The 13668-nt window shown below is 35.1% G+C and overlaps 1 protein-coding gene across 2 annotated transcripts in view; it reads left to right on the plus strand.

The window, feature by feature from the left end:
• The window catches only part of HLTF (helicase like transcription factor), a 63572-nt gene that overhangs the window by 22623 nt on the left and 27281 nt on the right, over positions 1-13668 (plus strand). Inside the window, exons 9-13 of one of the 2 annotated variants that reach the window (XM_061419154.1) lie at positions 2993-3068; positions 4298-4388; positions 5986-6068; positions 6154-6198; positions 7079-7168. In XM_061419154.1, the coding sequence (XP_061275138.1) occupies positions 2993-3068; positions 4298-4388; positions 5986-6068; positions 6154-6198; positions 7079-7168 (385 nt within the window). The remainder of the gene's footprint in view (positions 1-2992; positions 3069-4297; positions 4389-5985; positions 6069-6153; positions 6199-7078; positions 7169-13668) is intronic. The other variant, XM_061419160.1, reaches the window with a different exon arrangement.

The following is a 13668-nucleotide window of genomic DNA, read 5'->3' on the forward strand; positions in this document are numbered from 1 at the left end:
TATTGACTATGCCAAAGCCTTTGACTGTGGATCACAATAAACCGTGGAAAATTCTGAAAGAGATGGGAATACCAGACCACCTGACCTGCCTCTTGAGAAATCTGTATGCAGGTCAGGAAGCAACAGTTAGAACTGAACATGGAACAACAGACTGGTTCCAAATTGGAAAAGGAGTACGTCAAGGCTGTATATTGTCACCCTGTTTATTTAACTTACATGCAGAGTACATCATGCGAAATGCTGGGCTGAATGAAGCACAAGCTGGAATCAAGATTGCCAGGAGAAATATCAATAACCTCAGATATGCAGATGATACAACTCTTATGGCAGAAAGTGAAGAACTAAAGAGCCTCTTGATGAAAGTGAAAGAGGAGAGTGAAAAAGTTGGCTTAAATCTCAACATTCAGAGAACTAAGATCATGGCATCCAGTCCTATCACTTCATAGCAAATCAGTGGGGAAACAGTGGAGACAGTGGCTGACTTTATTTTCTTGGGCTCCAAAATCACTGCAGATGGTGATTGCAGCTATGAAATTAAAAGACGCTTAACTTCTTGGAAAGAAAGTTATGACCAACCTAGACAGCATATTAAAAAGCAGAGACATTACTTTGCCAACAAAGTTCCATCTAGTCAAGGCTATGGTTTTTCCAGTAGTCATGTATGGATATGAGAGTTGGACTGTGAAGAAAGCTGAGTGCTGAAGAATTGATGCTTTTGAAATGTGGTGTTGGAGAAGACTCTTGAGAGTCCCTTGGACTGCAAGAAGATCCCACCAGTCCTTATTAAAGGAGATCAGTCCTGGGTGTTCATTGGAAGGACTGATGTTGAAGCTGAAACTCCAATACTTTGGCCACCTGATGCAAAAAGCTGACTCATTTGAAAAGACCCTGATGCTGGGAAAGATTGAGGGCAGGAGAAGGGGACGACAGAGGATGAGATGGTTGGATGGCATCACCAACTCAATGGACATGAGTTTGGGTAAACCCTGGTAGTTGGTGTTGGACAGGGAGGCCTGGCGTGCTGCGGCCCATGGGGTTGCAAGAGTCGGACACGACTGAGTGACTGAACTGAACTGAAGAATTAATAAATAATTAGTTTATAAAGCAAATAAGTGCTATTAGAATGAAATGGTTGTTCTTCATTCTCAGCTGAAAGTCCAAAAAACTTAAAATAGGTAATAATTTAAGTACAATGTATATGCAAAATATTTTTTCTTTTCGACTTTTCTATTGCTGCTGTTCTGATTTTTTAGCTTTCAAAGATGCTGCATATCAGTTTCCTACCGCTGTTTATTAATTTTCCATTTTCCTAATTTCTAAGCTTAGTTGCATTTCCTCTTTATACTTTTATTGGGAGTTTAACTATGGTAATAATATGTAAGATTCAGTCCCCTACCCTGAATATTCCAGTGCTTTTTACCTTTTATTCCCCCCCTACATTTTAGTTATTAAAACTGAAAAGTAGTACCTAAGACTACTTAGAACTTCATTGTTAATTACCTTTTTAACAGTAAGGCATTATTTTTTCCCTTTACGATCAGCCATGCATTTAACGTGTTATGTGGTAGAAAGGCTTTAGGATATTTTGTTTGGTACATTAGTTGAAATTGAGACGAAGAATGTGATTTCCAGCAAGGCATTTACTGCAACAGAAATTTCATTATGTCAGATAGATTTGGATATTGCATACTTACAGAGTGAAATGTTAAATTCCATGAGATTGGAACATCGTATTTGATAGGTTAGACTTTATATGTACATTTTTTTGAACTTCATGAAGAAAAGGCTTGCTCAGCAAAGTCATTGAATGTGAAAAGAATAATGTAAAGGACATCCTTTATTTTATAGATAAATTTTTAAATTATTTCTGCATGCTATTTAATATAAGTGATTGTGCTGATTACTGAGGAAGACTGGGTAGGATGTCTTGACTAAAGGCATTTTTAACATCTGCTTCTTGGAGCTAATGCTTTTAAAAATTAATTATCTAATTTCTAGTCACATATTTCTAAATATGGTATATCTTGGATTTTTAATTTATTTAGACTCATACTATTGGAAGGGGATGGATTTTCTTTTCAGCCACATTTTTGGAAAAATGTAAACTCTAGTGGGATTTTATAAAATGTTGAAAATTGTCTTTTAAAAAATAAAATAAAATCTTTTATTGGCCTTAATTCTAGGTAAAAATTACATTGTACTCCTGCTGTCCAATCTTGAACCCACTCTGAGGTTTTGATTCAAAATAATGATCTTCCTTTCACAATATACCTACCTTTCTTTTTAAACTGAAAGAATTCATTTAATTAAATCCAATTTTATTTGTCATTCCTTCATACAGAATCAAGTCTAGAATTAAGATTGGAGGAACCCTGCTCTAGTAGACTCAGTTGAAAATACTTTCATAGAGAAGAATAAAAGCTTGCTTTTATAGAAGTTCTTGTGCTCACATAGATGCATTTTTGAAACAAAGAAACAGGAAGGGAAGAGAACAAAGAGTTGGCAGGAAAATCCCTGATAGAGCAAGGGAGGAGGTACTCTGATACCTGACTATTGGATCTACCCACTCTAGGAATTACAGAGAAAATAAGGATGTCAATGGCAGCTTAGCTTCATTATAGATCTATTAACTATTGAGAAGGGACTCTTGGTTTGAAAGTTTCTAGTGTTAGAATTCCTTTTAATTTTGAAGTAAATTTCATTCGTGACTGTTTCTCACAGTAATATGCCATTTATAATTGAAGTTTGCTCTTTTGTTATTTCTTTTGAAAAGATTGAGACAGACTAGTTTTCTTTTTTTAGATCCCTGTTAAAATTTTTTTTCAATTTGTACATTTTTCCTCTTAATGTACCTCCTTACATTGCTCCAGAATAGGGTAGCCATTTTAGTAGTCTTTATTGTGTAAAGTAAAGCAGTGTAAAATAGGATATATTTCTAAGTTTACTTAAAACTGATAGCAGTACTATGTAAGAAATATGCCTTTTCATCTAGGAATGTAATGTTTACGATGAATCTATGGAACTTGGAGGAAACAATACCAGTGAAAAGGCAGCTGGACTAATCAAAGGTAAACCTTAATTTTGAACATGACCCCATAGATTTTTCTAGTATAATGATGTAATTCCACCTCTGGCTTTAGTACTGTAGAAAAATTTCAGGTATTTTTTTCTAAAGAATCTCATGAAAACTAGTAGTCAAGAAAAATTTCATGAAGGAGGCCATGATGAAATTGTGTGGTAGCACATTAAAGAACCTGAGGAAGAACATTTTTGGTTGAGAAAAAAAGCCCCAGGAAAGGGCAGCTAAAAGCAAAACAAAACAGAGTGTCTTGCTATGGGACCTCAGAATAATTTGTGCTATTTATAATGTAAATAAATAACTGTATATGAATAAATAGGCATGAATAGCAGCAGATTAAGATAGATAGATTAGAGCCAAATTAGAGGAGAAATGAAAAGGGATGCAGTTATAATAGGTTGCATTTAGCAGTTAGTGACTTTCATAAAATTAATTTCTGAAGATTGGTTAGAGTAGAGCAAGACTGAAATATTTTAAAAGAAGACTAGTAGATGAAGAAAGAAATAACATCTGTGTTCTGTTACGAATTTTGCCATGTTTAAGACAGGGGCAAAATGGAGAGAGAGGCAGAATTGAGGGCTTCGTTGTGGGGGCAGGGTTTAGGAAAAAATTTTGTATGTAATGGAAAGAATAATTTGTTGGCCTTTATGAGGAAATGTGATCAAGAAAATAGGTAGATGAGTTAGCATTAGAAGGAAAGGAAGTAATGCTGAGGAAAAATATAGTTAATTGAGAGAATTAAAAAATTTAAAAAAAGGAAAATTGATTAATTTATAGAAGATGACATCTGATTTTCTTTACAAAGTGAAGTAGGTCATCTGCTGGGAGTAAAAGGAGTTTAAAATCTGGGCAGAGGATCCAGTGTATGATAGTAGTGGGTAGGGAGGCGCTGTGATAGGTAGAAGAGTTGCTAAGTGATGCAAGGTTGACAACTGAGATTGGGAAGTGTACATTTATTATCCCACTTGTTTGTTGTCCATTTTTTTCTGCAGCAGCTCTCAGCTGCCTTGGTATAGCAGGAAATACAGTCAGTATGGGGACTGACTGGATGGCTTTAGGGGAAACGACTAGGTTACAAAAAAGTTGAAGTTACTTTTGTGAGAAAATACTAGATTAGGAAATTGTAGCTATTGAGTTATAAAACCAGTGTTTTAAGAAAGATGCTTCTTGTCTGAGACAGTTTACTAATACTCTTTATCCTTTTCTTTGAAATGGAAGGATCTAGATGTAGTGGAGAACCCAGTATTTCAGATGTCAAGACAAAGAATAAATATCCCAAGTCAGAATTCTCTAGCTCCCGCTCCAAAAGGTAAACTCTTTTATGGTTTGATTTTATGTAATATGTTTAAATTCTTTCTCTATTTTCTTACATATACAAGAAAGATATGACCATTATCTCCACAGCATAGTTCTTTCAAATACATTCTTTAATTTGAAACTGCTAAAATCATTGTGACTTAGGGAGGTAGACTGTTCTTATTTTATAGGTTAAAAGTAACATTAATATATAAAAGAAGTAATTGGTAATTTTTAATATCACTATCTTTCTATTATTTTCCTATTTGTTTCACATAGGAACTGAGATCTCTTGGGTTTTTTGTTTTCAATTGAGACTTTAGAAGAGTTTTCTTTGTGAATTTAAGGAGTTGAGAACTGATGTATATTTATTGGATGACTTGACAAAAGCATTGTTTGCTTATCTGAGTTGTTTCTCAATTCACCTTTAGTAGAAATAAAACATGATAAAGTTATTTATGGACAGTATTATATTCATGTAGACTGGAAGGAGAATTTGAGTAAAACCCATAATGCCCCTCTGATTTCCACTTGAATTGTTAAGTTTATAAATTTTATTTATTCTCTGAGGTAGATCTAAATACTTGGCTTTTGTGTTTCGTTGTTCACTATCAATACCTGCAGGTATGACCCCAAATCTGAGTCCCTCTTAGCTATTCTATTTGGAATAGAGATTTCAAATCTGGGGCTTTGTTAATTGTTCTGTCTTTAATACCTGTCTAAACTGAGTATAAAACCAGGACTCATCAGTTTCCCTTTTATCTAGATCTCAAATCTATATAACTCTGAACTGACCATGAGTCTGGGTAACAGAGCACTATCAGCTGGACAAGATTAGGTTCAAGGGTGCGGAAATAATGATGACATGGGAAAAACAACAACCAACACACAAACTATTAATTAAACTATTAATTAAAAAGTAGATATATACTTAGTGTATAGCAGGTGCTATTTTAGAGGCTTTACATGTGGTAACACATTTTATCGTACAGAGTGAATTGTATCTTTGTTCCTATTTTCCGAGTGAGGAAACTGAAATTTAGAAGAATATTAGGTAATTTGCCAAAAGTCACATAGCAAATAAATGGTGGAATGGAGATTTGAATCTAGGCAGTCTCATTCCACAGTCTGTTGTTTCTAGGCACTTAAACATAGTACTGTACTACTTCTACACGGAATTTATAAAAGTTTCCATTATGAAAGAATTATATTTTTGCCTCTTAGCTGCTTACTTTGTATTGGAGGGTTCTCTTTGATAATCAGAATCACTTCTTTTTTGTTCTAGTTTTATACAAGTATTTTAATTGAATTACCAAATACTGAATTATTAAGTGTTGAAGAGATTAGTATTCTAGAAGGTTTACTTTCTCAAATTTATTTTAATAATCATGATACTGTATTTTGTACAGTTAAATGCATCTGGCTGTGAAAACAAAATGCTTTTAGCAAATTTGGCTTTCATTTGTCAAATAAAAATTTTTTTCCCTTGAAATTTTCTCAAAAAATAAACCAGGGTAAGAAAAAAGCATTTGTATTAAATTTATTAAGCATAGATTTTATATCCCATTTTATTTTGGGTTGATTAAAAAATTGTGTATACTTAATTTTAGGAGAAAACCTGCTGCTGTACAGTACACTGAAAGTAGTGATTCAGAGGAAGTTGAACCAAGTGAATTGCCGCAGAAAATGAAAGGTAATATGAAATGAGTTTGATTTGATAATGTGTCCTATATTTTAATTTCCTAGTGTGACCATGTTATATTTGGTTTTATTTTTAGGCAAACTGAAAAGAACACAATCAGAGACTAAAATCAGAGTAAAAGGTATGTATATACATATCAATATCCACTATCTATACTTAAAGATTATTAAAGTAATCATTGATTTGTATCTCATTGATTTGTATCTATCAAGCTTGGAATTCTTTAGTAATAGTTCTTAAACTTGACTACTTTTTACATTTAAACTATTTATGGAGCTTACCAAGGGTGTTAAATGAATGAAGCAAATTGAAAGAATAGTTTCAAATTAATATCTAAGAGAAAATATTTAAACCGACTTTAGACAAAATGAAAATCTTTCTGCTACTTATAAAATGACTTCAATAAAACCTGTTTTGTATATGTATAAATTGTAGTTACAGAAGTAGGGTGAGACTGCCTTTTCGTCAATATAGCTCAGCTATTATATTTAGCATTATACAAATTTATAAATGTTGAGTATCTTTACTTTTTCCTGTGTCTTTAAAACATAATTTACTTTGTTTATCTCCTAATCTAATTGTATCATATTCCTAGGTTAAGAAATTGTGTTGCATTTGGATAATAACTTATCACCATTTGACTGATCTGAAAATTTGGCAGCATCTTCATTAAACGTTAAACACCTGTTTCATTGAACATATTCTCCTTCCACCTAGGAGCTGAATCACTTTGCATTTGACTGCTTCTACTTTCACATTTCTTCCTTAGGAGAAGCTTCAATTTATCATGAATGACTGTTTCTTCTCTGAGCTAGAAAGATGCTTAGTGTCAAAAGAGGCAGTTTTGGTTACTAGAAATTATTTTATATTTATTAAATAATACAAACTCTTGAAGTGTGTAAGTGGTATTATGTTTCCTATCCTTAGAAAGTTATCTGTACTTAAGTACAGGAGAGAATTAGTTTTCAAATATCTTAATGATTCTATGGTTTGTACTTTAGCAGGATCTTCTAAGGTTCAAGAGGATGCAGAATTTGCATGTGCACTTACTTCATCTACCCCTGTAACAAAAAAGAAAATGTTGAAAAGGGGTAAGTAAATCTGCTTTTGTTTGGTTTATTTTTTCTGTTTCTCAAATAAAAAAATTTTAGATGACAAAAGTATAAAACCATATTATAAGAAAAAAGTAGAGAAAAAAAGATAATCTCATTTTTAAAAGTACAATTTTATGTATTTTCCTATTCTATTTGTTTTAGTTAGGCTAAAAATATGATGGGCAGAGGTCTCTTACTCATCTGAGTAGCAGAGATATTGTTTCCAGTAAAGGCACAGAGCAATTTATGGCTGTTTTAAAACTTAATTTGGATTAATTAGAATTGTAAATATTTATTATTGGTATGAGAAGAATTTGTTTTTCAATTAAAAATGTGAGTGATATTTATTATTACTTTATAATTTGTAATTCGTAAGAAAAAAGAGTCTAAATATTTGAAATGGAAAGAGATTGGACTGTGGTTAAGGAGATCTAACAAATTATTTTATCTCTGTACCTTAGTATCTTCCATTTTACATATTGAAGATGCAGCAGACAAGTCTATTTTCATGGGGCTTATGTCTAATGATGAGGTGGAAACATAAACATGTAAACATAATTTAAAATGTTTTTAATTTATTTTTTACTTAAGTGTAGTTGCTTTGCAGTATTATATGTTACAGGTGTACAGTTTTTAAAGGTACTATTCCACTTATAGTTATTATAAAATATTGGCTATATTCCCCATGTTGTACAATATATCCTTGTAGCTCATACCTAATATTTTGTACTTACTCCCCTATCTCTCCTTTGTGGCTCCCCTATTCCTTCTCCCTACTGTTGACCACTAGTTCTCCATATCTGTGAGTCTACTTTTTTGTTATATTCACTAGTTGGTAGTATTTGTTAGATTCTCCTTATAAGTGATATCATACAATATTTGTCTTCTCTGTCTGACTTATTTCATTTAGCATAATGCTCTTCAAGTCCAGTCATGTTGTTTCAAATAGTGAAATTTTATTTTTCTTTTTGAAAATATTACTTGTTTTATTTATTTTTGTTGTTGTTCAGTCACTCAGTTGTGTCCGATTCTTTGAGACCCCATGGACCACAGGATGCTAGGCTTCCTTGTCCTTCATTATCTCCTGGAGTTTGCTCAAACTCATGTCCATTGAGTTGGTGATGCAATCCAACCATCTCATCCTCTGTTGTTCCCTTCTTCTCATGCCCTCAGTCTTTCCCAGCATCAGGGTCTTTTCCAGTGAGTCGGCTTTTCTCAAGTGGCCAAAGTATTGGAACTTCAGCATCTGTCCTTCCAATGAATATTCAGAGTTACTTTCCTTTAGGATTAACTTGTTTGATCTCCTTGCTGTCCAAGGAACTCTCAAGAGTCTTCTTGAACACCACAGTTCGAAAGCATCCATCTTCAGTGTTCAGCCTTCTTTATGGTCCAACTCTCACAGATGTCCATGACTACTGGAAAAACCATAGCTTTGACTAGATGGACCTTTGTCAGCAAAGTAATGTCTTTGCTTTTTACTGCGCTATCTAGGTTTTTCATAGGTTTTCTTCCAAGGAGCAGGAGTCTTTTAATTTTGTGGCTGCGGTCGCCATCTGCAGTGATTTTGGAGCCCAAGAAAATAGTCTGTCACTATTTTTGTTGTTTCCCTATCTGTTTGCCATGAAGTGATGGAAACGGATACCATGATCTTCGTTTTTTGATTGTTGAGTTTTTAAGCCAACTTTTTCACTCTTCTCTTTAACCTTTATCAAGAGGCTCTTTAGTTCCTCTTCACTTTCTGCCATTATTTGTTTTTAACTTTTTCTTTTGGCTGTACCACATGGCTTGTGAAATCTTTGTTCCCAGACCAGGGGTTGAACATGGGCCTTAGCAGTGAAAGTGCTGAGTTCTAACCACTGGACTACCAGTGAATTCCCCAAATTTCATTCTTTTTTAATGGCTGAATAATATTCCATTGTGTGTGTATGTGAGACATTTTTTTTTTCCATTCATCTGCTGATGGACACTTAGGTTGCTCTGTATCTTGGCAGTTGTAAATAACGCTGTTGTGAACATTGGGGTGAGCGTGTTTTTTTAGAATTAGTGTTTTTATCTTTTTGTGTATATCCAAGTGTAGACCTGCTGGGTCATATGGTTCTTTGAGAAACTACCTTACTGTTTTTTTCAGTTGCTGTACCAATTTTTATTTCCACTAATAGTATATGAGGGTTCCATTTTCTCTACAGCCTCACTAACATTTGTTATTTGCATTCTTTTTGATGACAGCCATTCTGACAGGTATGAGGTATTTGATACCTCATTGTGGTTTTGATTTGCATTTCCCCAATGGTTAGTGATGTTGAGCATATTTTCATGTGCCTGTTGGCCATCTATATTTCCTCTTTGAATCAATGTCTGTTCAGGTCTTCTGCCCATTTTTTAATTGGGTTGTGTTTTTGATGTTGAGTTATATGAGCTGATTGCATATGTTGGATATTAATCCCTTATTAGTCATATCATTTGCAAATATATCCTCCCATTTAGTATGCCTCCCATTTAGCTTATTTGTTTTATCAGTGGTTTCCTTTGCTGTGCAAAAGCTTTTAAGTTTAATCAGGTCCCATTTGTTTATCTTTGCTTTTATTTTCTTTAGGAGATGGATCCAAAAAATATTGCAGTGATTAATATCAAAGAGTGTTCTGTTTTCCCATAGGAGTTTTATAGTATCTGGTCTTACATTTAGGTCTTTAGTCTATTTTGAGTTTATTTTCATATGTGGTGGTAGAGAATGTTCTGCTTTCATTTTTTTACATGTAGCTGTCCAGATTTCCCATCACCGCTTATTGAAGAGGCTGTTTTCCATTGTATATTCTTGTCTTTTTTGTTGTAGGTTAATTGTTGATAAATGTGTAGGTTTATTTCTGAGCTCTCTGTACTGTTCCATTGATCTGTTTGCCACAGCCATACTGTTTTGATTACTGTAGCTTTATGGTATAGTTTGAAGTCAGAGAGCATGATTCCTCCAGCTCTGTAAAAATCACTGCTACTAAACAGAAAAAAGAAAAAAAAAAGTGAACCTATTTACAGGACAGCAGTGTAGATGCAGACATAGAAAACAGATTTGTGGACACAGTGCGAGGAGGAGAGGGTGGGACAAATTGAGAGAGTAGCATCGAAACATATACATTACCTTATGTAAAATTAGATAGCCAGTGGGAGTTTGCTGTATGACACAGGGAGCTCAATTCTGGTGTGCTGAGACAACCTAGGGGTGGGGTGGGAGGGAGGTTCAAGAGGGAGGGGACATATTGATACCTGTGGTTGGTTCATGTTGATCCATGGCAGAAACCAGCCTACTAATGTAAAGCAGTTATCCTCCAATTAAAAATAATTAAAAGAAAAATAAAAAATGAATGAAAAGAAATGAGGACACTTTAAGAGACTTCTGGGAAAGCAGCAAGCTCAGTAATATTTGCATTATAGTAGTCCCAGAAGGAGAAGAGGAAAAGAAAAAGCCTGAGATGTAATAGCTGAAAACTTCACTAACTTGGAAAACAGTCACCCAAATTGAGGAACAACTGAGTTCCATACAGGATGAATCCAGGGAGGAACATGCTAAGACACATTGTAATTAAAATGGCAAAAATTAAATAGTAAATATTTAATGCAGCAAGGAAAAAGCAGCAAATAACATACAAGGGAACTCCCTTAAGGATATCAGTTGATTTTTCAGCAGAAACTCTGCAGCCCAGAAAGGAGTGGCTTGATAAATTTAAAGTAATGAAAGAGAACAACCTACAACCAAGAATACTATACCCAGCAAGAGTCTTCTAAAGATTTGATGGAGAAATAAAAGCTTTACAGACAAGCAAAAGATGAAAGAGTTCAGCACTACAAAACCAGGTTTACGACAGTTGTTAAAGGAACTTCTCTAGGCAAAGAAGGAAAGGCCACAACTAGGAACAAAATTACGGAAAGAAAAAACTCACCAGTAAAGGGCAAACGTACAGTTAAAGTAGAAATCATCCTCATACAAAGCTAGTTATGGAGGTTAAAAGACAAAAGTAGTAAAATCATCTATGTCCACAATAAACAGTTAAGGAATACACAAAACAATTAGATGTAAAATATCTCAAAAGTAGTTATCATAAGGGAGTTTTAAAATACATTTGAAATTAAGAGATCAGCAACTTAAAATAATTATGTATGTATAGAGACTGTTGTACAAAAACCTAATTAGTTCAGTCATTCATTCGTGTCTGACTCTTTGTGACCCATGAACTGCAGCATGCCAGGCTTCTCTGTCCATCACCAACTCCCAGAGCTTATTCAAACTCGTGCAGTGAGTCAGTGAAGCCATCCAATGATGGTGATGCGATCTCATCCTCAGTCGTCCCTTTCTCCTCCTCCCTTCAGTCTTTCTCAGCGTCAGGGTGTTTTCCAGTGCATTAGTCCTTTGCATCAGGTGGCCAGAGTATTGGGGCTTCAGCTTCAGCATGAGTCCTTCCGAAGAATATTCAGGACTGATTTCCTTTGGGATTTACAAAACCTCATGGTAACTGCAAACCAAAATCTATAAAAAATTTGCATACAAAAAAGAAAAAGGAGTGCCAGTTTAACACTAAAGATAGTCATCAAATAATAAGAGAAGGGGAAAAAAGACCTACAAAAGGAAATCCAAAATAACTACCAAAATGGCAATACGAAGATAGATAAGATAGATATATATCAATAATTATGGACCAAATGTTCCAGTCAAAAGACATAGAATGGGACTTTTCCTTATGGGCAGTGGTTAAGACTTTGCCTTCCAATTCAGGGGGTTCAGGTCAATCCCTGGTCAGGGAGCTAAGATCCTACATATTTAGGGGCCAAAAAACCCAAAATGTAAAGCATAATCATTATTTTAACAAATTCAATAAGGACTTTAAAAATGGAGCTTCCCTGGTAGCTCAGTTGGTAAAGAGTCCACCTACAATGCAAGAGACACAAGAGACTCTGGTTTGATCCCTTGGTCAGGAAGATCCCCTGGAGGGATGCATGGCCATCCACTCCATTATTCTTACTTAGAGAATCCCATGGACAGAGGAACCTGGTGGGCTATAGTCCATAGGGTGGCAAAGAATCAGACACAACTGAAATGACTTAGCAAGCAGCAAACATTAAGAAAATAAAGGAAAATAGTGAAATAAATACTGACCTAAGGTTCCTGGTTAAAAATTATGAAAGGAGTACATCAAGGCTGTGTATTATCACCCTGCTCATTTAACTTATATTCAGATTACATCCTGTGAAATGCCAGGCTGGGTGAAGCACAAACTGGAATCAAGATTTCTGGAGAAGTGTCAATAAGCTCAGATACACAGATGACACCACCCTTATGGCAGAAAGCAAAGAGGAACTAAAGACCCTTTTGATGAAGGTGAAAGAGGAGGGTGAAAAAGCTGGCTTAAAACTCAGCATTCAGAAAACAAAGATCTTGGCATCTGGTCCCATCACTTCATTGGAAATAGATGAGGAAACAATGGAAACAGTGACAGACTATTTTCTTGGCTCCAAAATTATTGTGCATGGTGACTGCAGCCATGAAATTAAGATACTTGCTCCTTGGATGAAAAGCTGTGACAGACCTAGACAATATATTAAAAATTAGAGATACTACTTTGCCAATGAAGGTCCATCTAGTCAAAGCTATGGTTTTTCCAGTAGTCATGTACAAGATGTGAGAGTTGGTCCATAAGGAAGATGGAGCACTGAAGAATTGATGCTTTCGAATTGTGGTGTTGGAGAAGACTCTTGAGAGTCCCTTGGACTGCAAAGAGATCCAACCAGTTAATCCTAAAGGAAATCAGTCCTGAATATTCATTGGAAGGACTGATGCTGAAGTTGAAACTCCAGTACTTTGGCCACCTGATGGGAAGAGCTGACTTATTGGAAAAGACTCTGATGCTGGGAAAGATTGAAGGCAGGAGGGAAAGGGAATGAGCGAGGACAAGATGGTTGGATGGCATCACTGGTTCAAAGGACATGAATTTGAGCAAACTCTGGGAGATGGTAAAGGACAGGGAAGCCTGGTGTGCTGTCGTCCATGGGGTCACAAAGAGTCGGATACAATTGAGCAACTAAACAACAACAACCTGTTTAAGAAGGTGATATTTGAACTAGCAAAGAATGATGAGAAAGAGTTAAGTTTTGTCTAAAATTAGAAATAGAAAATTCTTTTTAGATTACTGTTGACCCTAACTTTAGAAATTTTAAGAAATGTGGGACTTCTCTGGCACTTCAGTGGTTAAGACTCTGCTCCTAATGCAGGTAGCAAGGATTAGATCCCTGGAAACCAAGATCCCCAGAAGCTGTGGGGCACAGCCTACCCCGCGCCCCTCCCCCCACCAAATCTCAGTTTATAGGCAAGGAACAGGAACACACAGTGTATGGAAGTGTAAATTACCTTGGAGAACAAGTAAGCCATACAGTGAACCCAAAGATACATGACTTAGAACTCTTGATATCTACTGGGAGATATGAAAAAATAGTTTTGTCACATTATTTTAGCAACA

The sequence above is a fragment of the Bos javanicus genome, chromosome 1, assembly GCF_032452875.1.
Source record: "Bos javanicus breed banteng chromosome 1, ARS-OSU_banteng_1.0, whole genome shotgun sequence".
NCBI classification, from domain to species: domain Eukaryota; kingdom Metazoa; phylum Chordata; class Mammalia; order Artiodactyla; family Bovidae; genus Bos; species Bos javanicus.